We start from the raw sequence: 17,926 nt of genomic DNA, 5'->3' as shown, positions 1-17,926 counted from the left end.
CCTTTCGCAGGCTTCGGTACTCAAAGTACGATGGTAGATTATTTCTATGTCAATGGCTTGTGCTTTTGGTGGGGAAACATGATAGAGAAAAAGAGGTGGCAAGAGGAGAGGGGAGAGAGAAGAGAGAAAAGAGGAAAAAAAAAAAAAAAAAAATCATGCGACCTTTGCCCGACATCGGAGTCAGAAATTTCTTCAAATTTAGTCCAAGCACTAGAGCACTAGAGGCCCGGCTTGGGCGGGAAAAGTGACCCATGAGGATCTGCAAATTGATGGTTATGACGATGTTGATGATGGAGTCCCTGTGCTGTACCAAAGATGCGAATCCCGGCGAGAAACCGTGGCGCAGTTACTGCGTGGGATACTTGGTAATTACAAATTACGGCACCTTGGCCTTGCATGCATTTTAGCATTTCGGTGAGCAATGCAGCATCTCACATGGGTGAGCAGACATGAAAACGAGGACATGTCAATCAAATAAATTCTTAGAATAACGAGACTATTATTGGGATAGAGGGCAGAGCGATGCAAAATTGAGGCTCAACCCAACCGTCCCAATTTCGGGCAAATCCGTTGCGGAGCTCAGAATTGGCAGGCTGACGGGATCCAGCCGGTAGTTGATTTTTTTTTTGCCCAGTGAAGTCACTCACTCGCCTCTGCCCTGTGCGGCTGACATGATTGCCGCGCTTCTCCCGCGCTTGTCAGCTGTCCTTCTAGAAGAACCATGCGTCTGCAAATAATGGGTTCTAAGTCTAAGGTGTTTGGTTGACGCCAGAAGTTAAACTTTTGAGATCGTGCCCATCTCAATGCACTTCCACTTGCTGTCTTTTGATACGCTCTTTTTATCTGGGGATGAAGCCTCCGTGTCGCGCACCGAGAGAGGCTTTTTTTTTTTTTTCATTTTCTGTTTTGTGGTTTGCTTGTTTTTGTAATGTAATAGATTGCTCAATTTTGTGGGGGTTGGTACCTGGATGTGGAGAGATGATGTCCACCGGATAAAAATTCCAAGCTCGATTCATTCTTGACCGAGCACCAATTCTGATCAAGATCAATGGTTTTTGCCAGGCTGACTATGCGAGGTAGCCTTGTTAGGAAACTAAAACCTGAAGTTTAATTTTGGACTTGGCCAGGACCTCCGAGGGGAAGCTTTTGGTGGCATGTCAAACACTGTCATCCGGCATGTCCTAAAGCTAGCTGCGTTTAGGGCGGTTTGAGTGTTTGGGATGGCACAATCTTATCTGTAGCTTCCACAGCTTCCCTCGACTGCTGCATATGGCCGGCTGACGATGAAATCCTGTCTGCGAAAACAGCAACAGCGAATCTCTCCACAATGACGAACTTTTTTGCTGGTCGTGATGGGAAATTGCCACAAATACTGCGGTGATGGGCCACGGTTCCTGTGCCATTTCATTTGGTGGGCCATCTGCCAAGAAGGAACGAACGGGACGAGGCGAGTCAAGAGTAAGTCTTGTTTTTTTTTTTTTTTTTTTTTTTTTTGCCATCATCCACAGCAAATGCAAACCAAGATGAGGGCGCGCTAGGTTGTCGATTTGAGCTTGCACTTGCAGACTCCGCCGTCGACCCCCAGCCAGGCCCAATTCAACCTATCGCGCCCGGAGTCGCAAAGCTCGGTGTTTCCATTTTATGTACCCGCATCGCACCCGCACCCGCACCCGCACCCCTTGAGCAGCATGACATTCGCCTCTCTCCTCATTGCCTGGGTAATGCCCTAGGCTCTGTCTAGGCCTGGCTCCCTACCTCACCGATCGCGGCGCGCATGTCAAAGGGGTCCGGGCCCAGTCAAGCCCACATGCAGGAGACTGTGACTGTGACTGTGACTAATAAGATCCCTTCCATCTGCAATCATAATTATTCTCATATTTAAAAAAAACCTGCAGCCCCCATCTGCCCCGGATTCTCCACGCCCTCGAGAGCGGTACTGTCCTGGATCCTGTGTCTTTTCTTTTTTTTTTTTTTGAGTTTTACTTTGCCTCGCGCCTTTTCATTCTTTTCATTACGTACCCAGACTGTTTGCGTCCGACACCAAAGTGACCCAAACCTTGTCGCAGGGAGAGGGACGTTGGCAAACAGGAGAGACATAGTTATACCAAACTGGGCCGCCGAGGGTAGAAACAGAGGACGCAGGAATCATGGCCGAACAAGCTCGTCGGCCCGACGACATCATGCCGCCTCGCAGCGGCTCGATGGCGAGCGACAACGCTCCCAACCCCGAAAAGGAGCAGAGCGAAGCCGGTAACTCTGGCGTGCTCGGGGAGCTCATCAACCACAAGACCCTGACCTGGTGGTATGTTGTTGAAATCCTGTCTTGCCGCCTTGTTCTTGTTCGTTGGTACAGGTATCTAGACGTCTCGACCGCAGCTGACATGCTTATCATGCGGATGTCCTCAGGCAAGGTGGAATAGTGCTCATCGCCGAGACCGTCTCGCTCGGTGTTCTGTCTCTTCCATCGGTGCTCGCCACTCTCGGATTGGTGCCGGGCATCATCGTGATCCTCGCCATGTCGATCATCTCGACATACAGCGGCTGGGTTCTGGGAGAGTTTCGGCGCGAGTACCCCCATGTTCTCAACTTTGGCGACGCCCTCGAGGTTATTGGCACTCCGATAGGCATGGGTGGCACCTTTCAGGTCATCTTTGGATGGTCTCAGGTCTTCTTCCAGGTCTTTGTCATGGCCTCGCATATTTTGACGTGGACCATCTGCCTGCTTTGGTTGACCAACGGTAGAGGCGTCTGTTCGATCCTGCTGGGCTTCGTAGGCACTCTGATCTTTATCATTTGCAACCTGCCACGGACGCTCAAGCACACGAGCTGGATGTCCATGATCAGCTGCGCCTCCATCACCGCCGCAGTTGTGGTGACCGCCATCGCCGTCACCTTTACACAGCAGACTTCTCCGTGGAAGCCTGGACCCGGCATGAACATCGACTTGTTCCGCAAGCTCGAGTTTGCGCCTGCATTCCTCGGGGTCACCAACGTTGCCGTGGCCTTTTGTGAGTTTTACCTCTTGAGTTCACCTACCCGGTTGAAGTGGGGAATAACTTGGATGATTTGTTGCCCATATCGACTTGGAAGCCTAGTCTCGGCACCGCCAGCTAACAATGCTCCGATGACTACAGCCTCCCACTCGTGCTTCTTCTCAGTCATCGACGAGTTCAAAAAGCCCGAAGACTGGCCCAAGGCTCTCGCCTTGCTCCAGATTGTCGACACGGTCCTTTACCTGTTCGCAGCCATCATGATCTACTACTTTGTCGGCAAGGACGTGCCCTCTCCAGCTCTCTCGGCCGCGCCGGGTAATGTCATGCCTCGCGTCATCTGGGGCATTGCGATCCCGACCATCGTCATCGCAGGCGTCATCTACGGCCACGTCGCGTCCAAGTACATTTTTGTGCGCGTCTTCCGCAACTCGGTGCATCTGGAGCGTCGCACCAAGCGATCCACTGTCGTCTGGATGGCCATTGTCGTCGGTCTCTGGGCCATCGCCTGGGTCATCTCGGAGTCGATCCCAGTCTTCAACGGCCTCCTGGGTCTGGTGGCCGCCCTGTTCGTCAGTTGGTTTTCGTACGGTCTCCCGGGCATCTTTTGGCTCTGGATGAACAAGGGAGAGTGGTTCTCGAGTCCCAAGCAGACTAGCAAGTTTGCCGCCAACGCGTCCCTGTTGGTCATCGGCGTCATGATATGCACACTTGGCCTTTGGGCCTCTGGCAACGACATTGCAGTCAGCACGTCAGGCGCTTCAAGTCCAGTCTGGAAGTGCCGATCCCTTTGAGCGAGTAGTGTATCGATATTGTTTTGATGAGAAGTTTGGGGGCATGCGATAAGACGATGTCTGCGTGGCCGAGATATGGGATGAAACCCTGCTTTTTTGTTCTTGGTCTATGCTTGATCGATTGAATCGTCCCTTTGTGGTTTTGTTGTCAGAACAAAAGTCCTTGGCTCTGGAATTGGCCATATATAATAATACACGCATCATGAATTTCTTTTCTTTTCTTTTTTTTTTTTTTTTTTTTTTTTTTTCGTTCTTTGCAAGTCTATGAGAACGAGGAATCTTTTCCCCGCACGAGTCTCGAAAGGACAGGAAACACTCAACGCAGCAAACGACGATAACGGAATGCGCGGAAGGCAGCTGGAAAGATGGATGATAGGGTTGCGTCGCCGAGAGACCAGCATCTGCATGTGTTTTTCCAGAGTCAAATATCCGCATGGTTCTTGTGCAACTTCATTTTGATTAGTCGGAAAGCCAATCAGGGGTGGGTCTAGTTGTGATACCAGGTCCAACCTGCTGAACCCGCCAATCCTGCCTCTGTATGGCGGGGATCAAATATAGTAGAGAGACAGGGTAGGGTCAGCTTTCCCGGGCTTTCGCGACGCACTAAATATCCGAGAGAGGGATGCTACAGTGGGCTGCGGGGAAAGCGACGGAAATGGGGCTGACCTCGCCCGCCTTTGCGGTTCATAAAAGGTGGAGGAGGACCATGTCGCATCGAAAACAAAAAAAAAAAAAAAAAAAAACAAACAACTGGCTTTTTGCATCTTTCTTGTTCAAACAGCCAGAAAGGCCCTTCGGAAGTGGGAAGTGAGATAGACAGATGAATAAGTAATACAGCCCGGCAAAGCAAAGGACAAAAAAATAATGGACAACATCCCAACCTACGACGCCCTCCCGCCGGTCGAGGGCATGCCCGCCGGTTGCGCATGGGGCGTCTTTGACAAGCCCGGCGAGCCAAAGGACGTCTACGGGACGCTGAACCACCTCACGCCGGCAGTTGTCGCAGCGGCGGGGGCTGAGGTGCGAGACGGAGTTTCGATTTCTCTGAAGTAGGGAGACCTTTTTTTTTTTTTTTTTTTTTTTTTTTTTTCTGTCATTGTTTAAAAACCGGATCATAAATATGGATTTCTTTCCTGCATTTACCATGTACACAAAGAGGGGGAAAAGAGGATCGGAATTCGATGCACTGATTCAATTCCCCTGCAACCCCCCCTCAGCCTCTCAAAAAAACAACATCAAAACTGACAACCAAAACCCCAGCTGGCCCCTGACTGCCCTCAACCACATCCCGTTGCCCGGTCGGCGCAAGACGGTGCACACGGTGCGCTCGCTCGTGGAGCAGGGCATGAGCAGCGGCGCAGGGCTGGATGACGAGCTCGAGTTCAACACGCAGTCCAGCAGCCAGTGGGACAGCCTGGTGCACTGGGCGCACCAGGAGACGGGGCTGTCGTACAACGGGTTCAGGGCGGCGGCCGACAACGTCGCCACGTCGCCGGACGCGCCGACGGTCGACAAGTGGCACGCGAGGGGCGGCGTCGTGGCCCGCGGCGTGCTGGTCGACTTTAAGCGCTGGGCCGAGGCCAACGGGAGGGAGTACCACCCGTTCGACGCGTACAGGATCACGGTCAAGGACCTGGAGGAGGTTGCCGCGGCGCAAGGGGTCGAGTTCAGGCCCGGGGACGTGCTCCTGGTCCGGACCGGCGTCACCGAGGTCTGGGAGGCGCCGAGCCAGGACGACTTTGCCAAGGTTATGCGCGGCACCATCAGCGGTCTGCACGGGGCGGAGGAGACGGTGCGCTGGCTGTGGGATCGCCGGTTCGCTGCCGTTGCCTGCGACAACAATGGGGTCGAGGCGTTACCGCCGGTGAAAGAGGATGGGAGCGTGACGGCGATGGAGGGGCTTGGTGAGTACACTGCTGTTTTCTTCTTGCCTTTCTGGTGAGAGACGCTGACGGAAACCTAGTTCTCCACCCTCACTGCCTTGGCCTCCTCGGCATGCCCTTGGGTGAGCTGTGGGACCTTAGGAAGCTGTCGGAGCACTGCGCAAAGACGGGCCGCTACTCGTTCTTGTTGACGTCGGCGCCGCTAAACGCGGCTGGACTGGTGGGATCGCCCCCGAACGCTCTGGCTATTTTCTAGAGGAACATGAGCTGTGTCTTGGTGTTCTTGTTAACCTCCCTTGGTAAATCTGCGCGAACAATGGCCGAGTTGATATGTTTGATGACTAGCCAACGTAGACCTCGGAATTGCAACACGGTGGACAGTGTCGTAAATACATACGTACAAGGTGATGCACGAAACGCAAGACCGTCATGAACGACGAGGTGACAAAGCTTGCCATGTCTGCGGAAGATGTCACCTCTATCAACAGGGAAAACATGGAAAAGGTTGCATTGAAAAGTCACATTGAGCTCTCAAAAATCCAAAGGTCAAGTAAGCAGGTTATGAAACACTTGTAAGCATTGTGGAAAAGAAGCACAAACCACCGCCACTAAGCGCTGGAACAAGGGCTGAAAGAGGACGTTTTTTCCCCAACAAGTATCGTATGCACCTTGATGAGACCCGCACCAATGGTACCTGCAATCGCCAGGTTACTTTACCGTTGGAAATCACAAATCAAGAGTCGCAGTCACTCAAAACTCTCGCTCTCTGCCCCAGTATGGGCTCTGAGACGATGAGCGGACCCGCGATAGACGACATTGTCGACGCCAATGCGCCGCCGCTGCCCTAGACTCGCCACGCATACTATCTCGTCTACGACTGAAACGGCGTCGTGACGAAGTCGTCACTGGACTCACTATGTGAACATCGCCCTGCTCATACTCCTCATAGGCCGGCGGCGGATCTACCCACTCTCCATCTGCTCGGACAGGAACGGGCTGATTGACAAAAATGTCAAGCCCATCCGCCACCTGCAGCTGCACAGGCACGACCTGGTCAGCCCGGACGCCGGCCGGCGGCTCGCCCAGCTGCTCAAACAGCACGTCCTCGAGCGGCCGCTGGTGCTTCCACAGCTGGCCCGGCAGACAGACCCAGGCCTGATCCCATATGCCCCGCCTCTGCCAGTCGTCCCTGACCTCGGCGTAGACGACATCGTTGACGTTGGCAGGCAGGACCTCGTCCAGGGAGTCGAGCGCCTCCCGGCCGCCCCGCAGCCCCAGCCGCCACCGCCGCACGCCCATCTCGAGGCCGAAAAGGGCCATGGGCCCCGCGGCGGCGCACGGCGCCGTGTTGCGCGCCCTCGGCCAGGCCCAGTCCAACCCGTCCGCCGGCGGCGAGGGCAGCAGCGGGTCCCACGGCCAGAGTCCCGCGGCCTGCCAGCGGTGCTTGACCACGCTCCGCGCGGTGTCCAGGATCGGGTAGTCGACCTCGACGGTGCACAGGCCTTCGGCCACGGCTTGCATCATGGCCTGCGCCTCGTCCAGGAGGTGCGACTCGAACTGCGCCCGCGGGTGCGACATGAGCCGGTCGTGGGCGATCTGGCCTGCCTGCGAGAGGTAGGCTTGGGCGGCGGCGGCGTCGTCCATTGGGGGGCGGCTGTGGAGTGGAACTGTGGGTTAGTAGGGGGGGAAGGGGGTTAGCAGGCTTCAAACGTCTGGTCAAGTCCTCCAGGCTATATAGTGAAAGAGACTAGGGGATAGCCCGCAATGGCAGAGGAGATGCAGGAGTGATAAGACCGTGAGACGGCAATCACTGTTTGAGAAGGTTGACGTTTATTTATGTTGCCGCCACTCATCGAGGAACCGCGTACAACAAAGCCTTTGGCTTCTTTGTCTGCAATTACAAGGTCATTGTTCTCAAGAACTGCATTGTTCTGGAAGTGAGTAAATATGCCCTTAAGTTTGAATGAATCCCATTAATGTCCTTGTTCACTGGCAATACGCATGTATACACGTAAAACGAGTTCAAACATAGCATTCTTCTGTCTTCAGGGCCCCAAACGTCAACACACTTCAACAAAAGAACAGAATCGCCAGACTTGGCGTCCAACTACCTTTCTCCTTTCCGGCTCCCATCTCCTCTTATAGTCTCTGCCATGATGCAACCCATGGTGCCTCAGGAAATGACAACATGTTTGTGGTCCGCCAGGGCATTGTCCACGAACATCTTGTTTACGTGGATGATGCATGCACTAAAAGGAAACGACTGTGGGGGCTTCTTTTTTCTTTCTCTTCTCGATATTTATACAAAACGTCTCCAGGGGAACTTCCGCTATTGGTTTAGCGGCACATCATCCCTCGGCCATTCCGTCTACGAGTCAGCGGGCTTTTGAAAATCTCAGATTCGCTGATCAAAGGAGCATACGATTGTGTCTGGAACCTTGCACCCCTCCTATAACATTGCTCTTATAACATATTCGCACCACTAGATTAATTACCTGATCTTCCCAAGCTTACTTTAAAGGAAGTTCTTAAATTACTTTGACGTTATGAGGCATAAATTTCATCTACGCATAGTACCTCTCAGCTAGGATCGACAGTCGGTGCGGCCCGCATGTACCAAGTATTCTTTCTCTGGAAACATAGAGTGCCTTTCAATGAAGCACCGTGACTCCCTTGTGTCTTTTTCTGCCGGGGCTTCCAACCGAAGCTCGATAGTTGTTATAAATGGCAACGATGATTCTCTTTGTATCTCCCTGTGCTTACTATTACTCACATGTCGTGCACTGCACGCGTGCACTTCTTAGCATGATGTTTCACAACATGTATTATTTTAATTGCTAATCCCTCTCGCCATCATCATTCTTTATATCTCATGACAATTCTCTCACGTCAGCTTTACAACCGCCAGCATGGTCCGCCAAATCTTTCAACTGAGCTTGCTGGTATCCATTGCAGCTGCTATCCCAGCCGTCATCTACCGGGGCGACTCTCGCAGCCCCGAGACCATTGAGGCAGATGGCGGTTTCCGCTGTCGAGGCGACTCCTTCGGCGAGCCCAAAAACAGCTCCATGAGCTATCATCAGCACGTCATGATGGAGCCCGGAAACCCCGGATATAACAACGACCCGTGGATCTCAACATCCAGCAACTACAGTTGGATTGTGGGCTATTTCGGACGACATTTCGAAGGCAACACGACTTGGATTTACCACATCAATACGACTGATCTCCCAAACGCTGTCGATATCAGCGAGGCATACAAAGCAGATGGAAAAGAATACAGCAAGCCTGACGAGGCAGAAATTGCAGTAAAAGACATCATCCCTTGGTCTAATATCATAGAGTGGGACAAATACCACATAAGTGAGGACGGCACACGGAAAGATCGGATAGACTAAGCGGGTGATAAAACGGCGAAACGAGAGGCAGAGCTGCAATTCGGGAAGCTGTTCAGAATTGGGAATTCAAACAGGTCAGGCTTGAGAAGCTTCAAGACGAACCGCAGCAAGGCTCAGGAGGAGTGAACAACACAAAGTTTGCCACTTGAATTTTCACGTCCTACCGGGTTTAATCCCTCAGCCTCTGGCATTGTTGCGATTTGGTAGAACCTTTCGTATCACGATTTACGATATAACATCGGCAAGCCGAGGACAAGAATCGACTTGAGAATGGCTTTAGGGCTTTGAGCCGGCCGAGGTAACGCCCAAAAGCGCTTGTTTCAATGAATAACAGGATTAATAGCGACTACATTCGAAAGTTCCCACAGGATACCACTTTGTTCTACAGTTTATGACTTAATTTATCATTTGAGCCTAACCAGGACCTTGTTTATAAGCACGTTTATCTATTCCTGACATTTGAATTAATAACTCAATGCTACTTATTATATTAAAAGTCCTTATAATCTAGCGCGGCTTTACCTTCCAAACTTGGATTAAGCAGGTCATCGCTTTGAAATAGGAAACAGTTTGTTATTCCATACAGGTACAGGCCGAATTCAAGCGTCTAGCGTAACGAATGCTAGTAAACATGATGAGTGGCGCCGGGAGCTGCGCCATTGGCCCGGTTGTTTGCTATTTGACCGAGGTTGCCGAGGTTACCGAGCACATCCCGCCTGAGTCTTTCTCCAATAACTTCGCGCCGGAAGTGATTGGAGAACTGGTTCCTTGCGGAAGAGAGCACAGGGACGCTGTTTGGGAAGTTTTATACTAACATACTCGATAGAAACGACGTCCCTTTGAGGCGTTGACTCCAACTGTAGAAGCTTTTTGAAATTATTAACAGCAAAGATTGAAATGGTTGGAGAAGGTGCGTGGTTATTTTTAGCCGCTAAACCATGCCGATTCATCGCTTTTATATAATGCAGTTGCACAGTTGTTGAATAATGCCTACCATGTAGCTATTTCAGATACTATAGCATTATAGTATCCTGGAAAAAGACAAGCTGGTATGACTCACTGTCTAGGAATAATCAAATCAGCAGCGGTTTTGTAAATACGGACGGCAATGCACAGAGGTTTGAATTTTTTGTTTGAAAAAAAAGGGAAAAAAAATAACTTCAACGCCATCAATAATCAATTTGACCTAGGCGTCAGGCTTTGGGTTTGAAATAATCAACCCACGAGATTCGTTGTATTGGCTTCCAATACAGAGGGAAGAGATCTGTAATCCGTCGTGAGAGCACAATGATCGACACTGCGCATGAAATAAAAACGTAATTTGAACTCTATTCAACCAACTTAGGATGGGATACTGAATGTGTCAAACGCAGCACGTCCAAGAGGCAATTTTAGTGTAATATTGTCATGCACCCTTGATGCGAACATGGTTCCGAAAAAATATATGATTTGTACTTTTCCCGCCCCATTTCATCATTTTTTTCTTCTTCCTCCTCCAATCCTTATAACTACAACTGTCGTTTGCCTTGAATTTTTATTTCTTTTTTCTTTGTTGCTTCTGCCTTTTGCTCTCGATAACGCTTGTTCAGCATTCGTTTTTCGTTGGTATTCTTTTTTTTTTTCTTTCGATTCTCAATATGCAAATTTTCAAAGTTGTTCAGGTCCTGGGCTTGCTGGCCATGGGCGTTTCTGCTCTCCCAGCCCAGGGTAAGACAGCCGACAATCTTCCAGCACGTGCGAGCGCCGGATCTCCTAAAGGCTCGGACCATCCCGACCGCACTCCACCGGTGAACCTGAAGTGTAAATATTGTCATGCGACCAAGAAGACCAAGAACGACATCCAAAACCATATCGAAAATGCACACCCGGACGGGAATAAGGAACATTGGACTCCGACCACATTTGCATGATTGAAGCCCGGCCTACTGGGATGTACGGCATGTTGGGTTGATTCCAGTACGCATTGAGCAAAACAAAAGGGTTACGTTTTGTTATATCTGTCCACCCTGACACCGAGGAGTCTGATTTGCATGCCCATATCACCAAGGAACACGACAGCAAAGCGGACGTTGCCAACTGGAGGATATTTCCTGAGGGGACTGATTGAACTATGAACTGTAAAAAGGAATCGATTTAAACGGATGAGGATTCTGGTATTTTATTTTTCCATTATATAAAAGTTTTGAGCATAAAGAGCATTAGCTAGAGGTATGTTTAGCGTCCACTCGTGCTTTATCGATATTTTATAATTTTAAATCACGGTACCAGTTGGCTTGTTCGTGTTAATTGGTTCACGCCTCGCTGTAATTGAATGTATTCATTGGGGCGCTCCACATTCAAGTACCTACCTAGGTACGGGCCATTACAGAGTGTGGCAGCCGGCCCAAGGCATGGGCTTTGGGTTGCAGAAGCAGGCGAAATCAGAGCAATTATCCGGCGAGTGCGGTTCATTTTATATGCTTATTTTACTCGATATTTGCTCCATTTATTATGGCTTTATCCCAAGCAAGCAGATCTTTCGTCCTGTTTACATGCTCTACTCTGTATCTTGCTCTCAAGTCTCAACCCTTTCCTTGTACTAGAAAACGTGTTGTAGCCTTGCAGTGATGTTTGCATTTGTTTCGGCTTTTGAAGTGGCTTTTGAAATCAGTCGCGCTTAATCCTCACAATGACAGCGTACTCAGGGCAAGTTTTCATGGCAATAAGCTACGCCCGCACCCATGGTTTTATAATTATAAATTAACCAACCTTGTGGACAGATATTTAATCTTGGGATAAGCTTGTCTAAAATTGGAATAGTGGTCACAAAAAGCAACACTTTTCGTGCAGCACAGGGGTGACGGTCTAACCGGGAACTGATATTGATATATCAAATATTTATGTCTAACTTGGCGGCAAGTTAACCGCGGTGTCCATGTCCCTGTGTCCACGTCCCCGGATCTGGCGGTATCGTCGACCAGTTTCTCGACTCGATCTGTATTTTATGTTGACGCATCAACGGAGGGCCGAAAGCGGAAAGACCCCCTGGAGTCCCAGGAGCTGACTCGATCCACGGCAAATCTTCAGTGTACGCGTATACCCACCCCGTCATCGGTAGACAAGGATCTTCCCATGGTCTGGGGGAGATCGACCAGGCTTTCAGGGACGGGAAACTGTGAATCCAATTCCGTAGGCGATCCGACAGTCGTACAATTGCCATAATCGAGACGGACGGTAGCATATCGGGATCCAATTGTAGAATGCGAAGGTACCAAAGCTGGCGGTCTGCTATTTCCGTTCATGATGTACCGAATCAGTGAATCACGGCGGCGCAACGTACTGTACTGTAGAATGCACCCAAAAAATCACGAATTAGACAACGCAGCCCTCGCTCAACTTTTTATGCCGTTCCAAATTTGGGTTGACAGAGCCGTTTGACTTGTGGGCTGAGCCTGATTTGAGTTTGATGGCCCATGTTTTTGGATCCATTTTCGCGGTGACCCCGAGGAGCGCAGTGCTTCTTCTGTTGGAGTGAGTCCGATAGAGCGGCATGTGGGCAATAAGAGCAAAGTGTTATAAGATCACCCGCTTGCCAAGGCTTCCCACATTCCCTTTGTTCCTCACCGGCATCCGTCAGTCATGCTTTGATAGATTTTACATCCCAGTCAATATCCATTCGGCAACAAGTAATTTGCACTCTAGCAAACTTTTTGCCTGTCATTCTTTCGGATTTCTACGTCACAACCTTTTTTTTATAGTTTCTTTTTATTTTTTTTTATCGTAATTTCCTTAGAGAACCTGCCAAATACAGCCAAAAGCAAAGAAATGGTCTCCTTCACAACCCTCCTCCTCGCCGCGACGGCATCCCTCACCACAGAGGCGCTCAACGTACCCCGCGACACGTCGCAGCCGCTCTGGCTCACCTTGCCTCGGACGCCGGATCTCCCCACCCCAATCTCAAGCACGCTGTACCCCATCAATGGCGTCAAGCTTTGGCTGCAAAAGTACAACGAGGCCCAGGGCAAGATCCCCATCGTCATGTCGCACGGTGGCCTGGGCGACAGCGCCTACTTCGCCGCGGTGATCAAGGAGCTCGTCAGGCGGGGCCACTACGTCATCGCCAGCGACCGCCGCGGTCATGGCCGCAGCACGTTCAACGCGGACGACGTCTTCACGTACGACATGTTTGCGCGGGACCAGGACGCGCTGCTCAAGGCCGTCGGCGTCAACAAGTACGTCTTTGTGGGCTGGTCCGACGGCGCCATCCAGGGCCTGTCGGCGCTCATGAACCGCGACCTGGCCGCGTCGATCCAGAAGGCGTTCCTCTTCGGCACGACTGCGAGCCCCGCGGACACGAACAACTCCTTTGCAACGACGGCGATTTATGCAGAGTTCATATCGCGCGTCCGCAATGAGTACGCGGCGCTGCATCCCGACGTGCAATTTAAACAGTTCGCCACCAAGGTCGCCCAGCTCGAGAGCACGCTGCCCAACTTCACCGACGCCGACTTTGCCAAGATCGACGGGGCCAAGGTCACCATGGTCGAGGCGGAGCACGAGGAGGCGGTCAACAAGGGCACCGGGCAGATCATCAGCAGCAAGATCAAGGGCAGCAAGTTCGTCTCGCTTCTCGGCGGTAGCCACTTTGCGCCGCTTCAGATCCCGGCCAGGTTTGCCGATGCCGTCGAGAGATCTTTGAGATAGATAGTAAACGGCGGTTCTCGACTTGGACTTGTAGGTTGTGGATCGGATATGATTTCATAGGTTATAAGCTTTAATACTATACGTCTAGAACAAGTTTGAGTGAAGGTACATGTCGTTGAATGACCCCCAAATATTGAATGTTAGCCAAGCGCCATGCACCCAAAGCAGATAGTCTTTTTTTTTTTTTCTCTCCTTTTTTTTGGGTCGCATTTTGGAGATCATTGATCCAACTTCTTGGCAGAGCTTGTGCTGCTTTGGACCGAATTTCGATTGGTCTTGTTTTGCGTGGCGGAGCCGATACTGACGGCCATGTGGCTCAGGGTGCGGCTTGTCAACATGGTGAAGGGGAATACGATGGGGTTAGGATCAACCTGGGAGGTCTGCAATAGGGCGGAACATGATGTTTTTTTTTCATGCTGGAGGATTAGAAGACCACGAATGCCGGTGTGCAACACTGAACACACACTTGAGCAAAGCAGCAGAAGATTACTACCAAGAAACGAGCACTAGACAGGATAATTGTTCCCATATAATGGGATGAATATCTTTAGGCACGTGCCAGGATTCCTCGATAATTAGACAAAGGGCCACGGTGACTGGCTGGCATTTCAAGGACTGAGTGAAAGGGACAATTGAGTATCTTGTATTGGTACAGCTGTATAGATTGCTTTTAAGCGGTTGACAAGTGAAGCGGTTCATGCATTAGTGATTGTATGCTTATATAGGGCGGCATCTCTGCGGCTCCAAGTAAAGGCTTGTTAAGAAGTGATGGAGAATCTCTCGTGCCGTCTGCGATGCAGTACATATGCGCCTTTGGCGCTCTGGAGGCACAGGTGTCGAGGCTTTGAATCGGGCGAGTTTATAATCGATGCCAACCAAGTATTGTGACTTGGGACTTTTGCCATGTCCAGATGACGGGGCTTGATGGCATGGTGTTGGCAGCTGACTGACGGTCAAGGAATGGATATGCCGATTGGTGGGGCTGCCCAGCGTGCGCAAACTGACCGGGCAAGTCGGACATTTAAACCATTATTATTGTTGCCCTTGCTTATGGGCCAGGGCGGTTGCGAGCGGCTAATCCGGTAAACATTTTTTTTTCTTTCTTCTCTTTCGCGTGGTCTGATTGAACAATCATGGCCTGGACCTCCACCGCCGACTGCAAGGTACTTGGCTCTGGTTGCGTACCAATCTAGCTCCTAAACAAAACCAAAACACACATAATAGCCGCTATTTCCAGCGAAGCGATCACCGAGGAACAAGAATCCCACTTTATTTACTGCAAGGGCCTTACCCACTGTAGCAATCCCGCAGCGCCGGTTCCCGTAGATGGGCCCCCACACCATGAATCACCAGGCTCGCAACAGTCTAGCCATCCTTCATTTGTTTGTTTTTGCTTTTCGGTCCTTTTCCTCCTTTGTCCACGCCACCTTCGTCGTTGGCAAGTCTGCAAATCTGATCTTCCAGATTTTAGACACCGCCTTTTCTTTTCTTTTCTGTTCTTTTCCCTGTGATCGGGTAAGGCGGCAAACATGTGTCTTCGGCCGATGGAGTCCTCTTCCGAACTTTTCGCTCCCCCCAACCCTGCACTACCAACCGTCAGCATCAGACCATAAACAAAACAAAACAAAAAAAAAAAAAGCAAAAGTCTTGTCCTACGTCGTCGAAAATGCACCTTGGCATCAGCTCAGCAGCAAGAGTGCGGCTTAGAGCGGGGAGGCAACGGCTCGCCTTGGCCAAATGTGTGCCGATCCTTGGAGTTGCGGGGAAAATCAACGATTCCCTAGCTTGGCCCGCTGTGCCCTCGTCTCTCTTTTCGCGCTGTAAACTTCCGAGTTCGAAAAGCGACGCAGTCATGGGGGAGTTTTATGGTCCTGGTCCAGGAACCGGTTTGCAATGACGCAGTGACTGCGGGACGGACGGCATGCAGGTCAGGGCTGCGATCCTTTTTGGGTTGATGTGTTGGAGTTAATTGGTATAAGCCATGGATTTGTGTAAACAAAAATGCGTATAACATTCTGTTGTTCGCTCGCGCTTCTCCATGTAAACTGTTTTCAGTGTGTTGCTATCCCTTCTTTCATCCTCTTTGGCTTTTCAGCCCACCCAATTGGTCACGGTTGAATCCACGATGTTGTTCTCGGCCACCATTCTCGCCCTCGCAGCAACGGCGATAGCTGCCCCCATCAAGAGCATTGACAGGCAGCATGTTGAGGACGAGTACGACTTTATCATTGCAGGAGGTGAGTGCTCTTGAAACGTCATCCCGACACTCCCATGAGTCCCATCGTCTCCACGCCCTCTAACGATTCTCACCACTTCCAGGCGGCACCGCGGGTCTCGTTCTAGCCAACCGCCTCAGCGAGTCCGGCAAGAACCGCATCCTCGTGCTCGAGGCCGGTCCGGAGCCAACCGTCGTGTCCGCATACAAACCCCCTGGCGGCAACCAATTCCTGGCCGGAAGCGCCATCGACTGGTCCTTTTACACGTCGCCGCAGGAACACCTGGACGACCGCGTCCTCCGCTATCACCGCGGGAGATGTCTGGGCGGGAGCAGCGCCACAAACGGCTTCTATTACGGCCGCGGCTCGGCCTCGGTCTTTGACGACTGGGTCCGCCTCGGCAACCCCGGCTGGGGCTGGCACGACCTGTACCCGCTCGCCGTCAAGGGCACGCACTTCAACCCACCAGACGACCACGAGCTCAAGGGCTTCGACCTCACAGCCAAGACCTGGGACCCCAGCGCCTACGGCAATGGGCCCCTGGAGCTCGCGTTCCAGGGCTACGTGCCGCCGTCGACGACGGGGTTCATCACGGCCGTCTCCGAGGCTCTGCGGCTCCCGATCGTCAAGGACCACAACACGGGCAACAGCACCGGGGTGAAGCAGGGGACGGGCACGCTCGACGCCAACCTGCTGCGCAGCTCCAGCTACGACGGGTACCTGAAACAGGCCGTCAACCGGACCAACCTCGACGTGCTCTACCACGCGCCCGTGTGGCAGCTGCTGCTGGACGAGTCGGGCAAGAAGCCCAGGGCCACGGGGGTCGCCTTCATGGACCACCCGACCGGGCTGGTGCACGAGGTCAGGGCCAGGAAGGAGGTGGTGGTCAGCATGGGCGCCTTCAACTCGCCGCAGCTGCTCATGGTCTCGGGCATCGGTCCCCGGTCCCAGCTGGACAAGTACGCCATCGCGCCGGTGGTGATCAACGAGAACGTCGGGCAGCACCTCAACGACCACTCCGTCTTCAGCATCATGGCCCTGTCGACGCCCGAGTTCTCGACGACCGACATGTCGGCGTCGTGGTCGGCGCTGCGCCGGGCCCAGGACGAGTTCTACCAAAACAGGACCGGGCAGTACACGGCGCCGTCGGGCATCACAAACGCCTTCCAGAAGATGTCCGAGGACGAGCTGCGGGCCATCGGTGCCGAGGAGATCATCACATCCGGGCTGGCGAACCAGTCCCACATCGAGTATCTGTTCGAATCCGTCTGGTACCCGGGAGGACCGACACCGTACTACACCCCGTTGCCCAACGAGTCGTACATCTCGGTGACGGCCTCGAGCATGGTTGCGCTGTCCCGTGGCAACGTGACGCTGCGGTCGAATTCCATGGCCGAGTTTCCGCTGGTCAACCCGAACGTGAGTGTAGTGTCCCACAGCCACCATCCGCCAAGGTTTAGATCACGGTTGATGTGCTCATGCTAACAGACGAAAAAAAAAAAAAAAACAAAAACGACAGTACTACGCACACCCCGTCGACCGCATCATCGCCATCGAGTCCTTCCGCTACCTGCGCAAGATCCTCGCGCACCCTGCGCTGTCCCGCTTCACCATGGGCCCCAACCACGGCGAGCTGAGCCCCGGGGCGGAAAACGTCTCGGACGACGACGACGACGCAATCTGGGAGTACGTCAAGTCCAACACCATCCCGAACTGGCACGCCTCGGGCACGGTGCAGATGCTGCCGGAGGAGGACGGCGGCGTCGTAGACCCGCGGCTGAAGGTTTATGGTGTCGACGGGTTGAGGGTCGTGGACTGCAGCATCATTCCCGTGTTGCCCGATGTCAACATCCTAGGGCCGGTCTACATGATTGCGGAGAAGGGGGCCGAGATGATTCGTGAGGATTGGGATGATATATAATTGTATTTTCTTTCTCTTTTTTTCGATGCATGTAATGTCTA

At 52.1% G+C, this 17,926-nt stretch overlaps 6 protein-coding genes across 6 annotated transcripts; 5 read left to right on the top strand and 1 right to left on the bottom strand.

Moving 5' to 3' along the window:
- Positions 1-2,147: 2,147 nt before the first annotated feature.
- On the top strand, positions 2,148-3,784 carry PpBr36_10690 (uncharacterized protein; the record flags this gene model as incomplete). Its single annotated transcript, XM_029897799.1, has 3 exons — positions 2,148-2,302; positions 2,407-3,008; positions 3,135-3,784. 3 exons carry the CDS (start codon positions 2,148-2,150, stop codon positions 3,782-3,784), a joined length of 1,407 nt encoding a protein of 468 aa, XP_029743698.1.
- Positions 3,785-4,648: 864 nt separating this feature from the next.
- On the top strand, positions 4,649-5,923 carry PpBr36_10689 (uncharacterized protein; the record flags this gene model as incomplete). Its single annotated transcript, XM_029897798.1, has 3 exons — positions 4,649-4,833; positions 5,045-5,688; positions 5,748-5,923. 3 exons carry the CDS (start codon positions 4,649-4,651, stop codon positions 5,921-5,923), a joined length of 1,005 nt encoding a protein of 334 aa, XP_029743675.1.
- A 477-nt stretch (positions 5,924-6,400) lies between these two features.
- On the bottom strand, positions 6,401-7,311 carry PpBr36_10688 (uncharacterized protein; the record flags this gene model as incomplete). The annotated part of the gene is made up of 2 exons (XM_029897797.1): positions 6,401-6,511; positions 6,583-7,311. The coding sequence occupies 2 exons, from the start codon at positions 7,309-7,311 to the stop codon at positions 6,401-6,403; spliced, it is 840 nt and encodes a 279-aa protein (XP_029743676.1).
- Positions 7,312-8,576: 1,265 nt separating this feature from the next.
- PpBr36_10687 (uncharacterized protein) lies at positions 8,577-9,065 on the top strand (the record flags this gene model as incomplete). The annotated part of the gene is made up of 1 exon (XM_029897796.1): positions 8,577-9,065. The coding sequence occupies one exon, from the start codon at positions 8,577-8,579 to the stop codon at positions 9,063-9,065; it is 489 nt and encodes a 162-aa protein (XP_029743683.1).
- A 3,804-nt stretch (positions 9,066-12,869) lies between these two features.
- Positions 12,870-13,748, top strand: PpBr36_10686 (uncharacterized protein; the record flags this gene model as incomplete). The annotated part of the gene is made up of 1 exon (XM_029897795.1): positions 12,870-13,748. One exon carries the CDS (start codon positions 12,870-12,872, stop codon positions 13,746-13,748), a length of 879 nt encoding a protein of 292 aa, XP_029743684.1.
- A 2,125-nt stretch (positions 13,749-15,873) lies between these two features.
- Positions 15,874-17,885, top strand: PpBr36_10685 (uncharacterized protein; the record flags this gene model as incomplete). Its single annotated transcript, XM_029897794.1, has 3 exons — positions 15,874-15,985; positions 16,068-17,383; positions 17,484-17,885. The coding sequence occupies 3 exons, from the start codon at positions 15,874-15,876 to the stop codon at positions 17,883-17,885; spliced, it is 1,830 nt and encodes a 609-aa protein (XP_029743681.1).
- Positions 17,886-17,926: the final 41 nt, after the last annotated feature.

The sequence above is a fragment of the Pyricularia pennisetigena genome, assembly GCF_004337985.1.
Source record: "Pyricularia pennisetigena strain Br36 chromosome 4 map unlocalized Pyricularia_pennisetigena_Br36_Scf_11, whole genome shotgun sequence".
Lineage (NCBI taxonomy): Eukaryota > Fungi > Ascomycota > Sordariomycetes > Magnaporthales > Pyriculariaceae > Pyricularia > Pyricularia pennisetigena.
The sequence above is the reverse complement of the archived record's forward strand: the minus strand, read 5'-3'. Positions and strand labels throughout refer to the sequence as shown.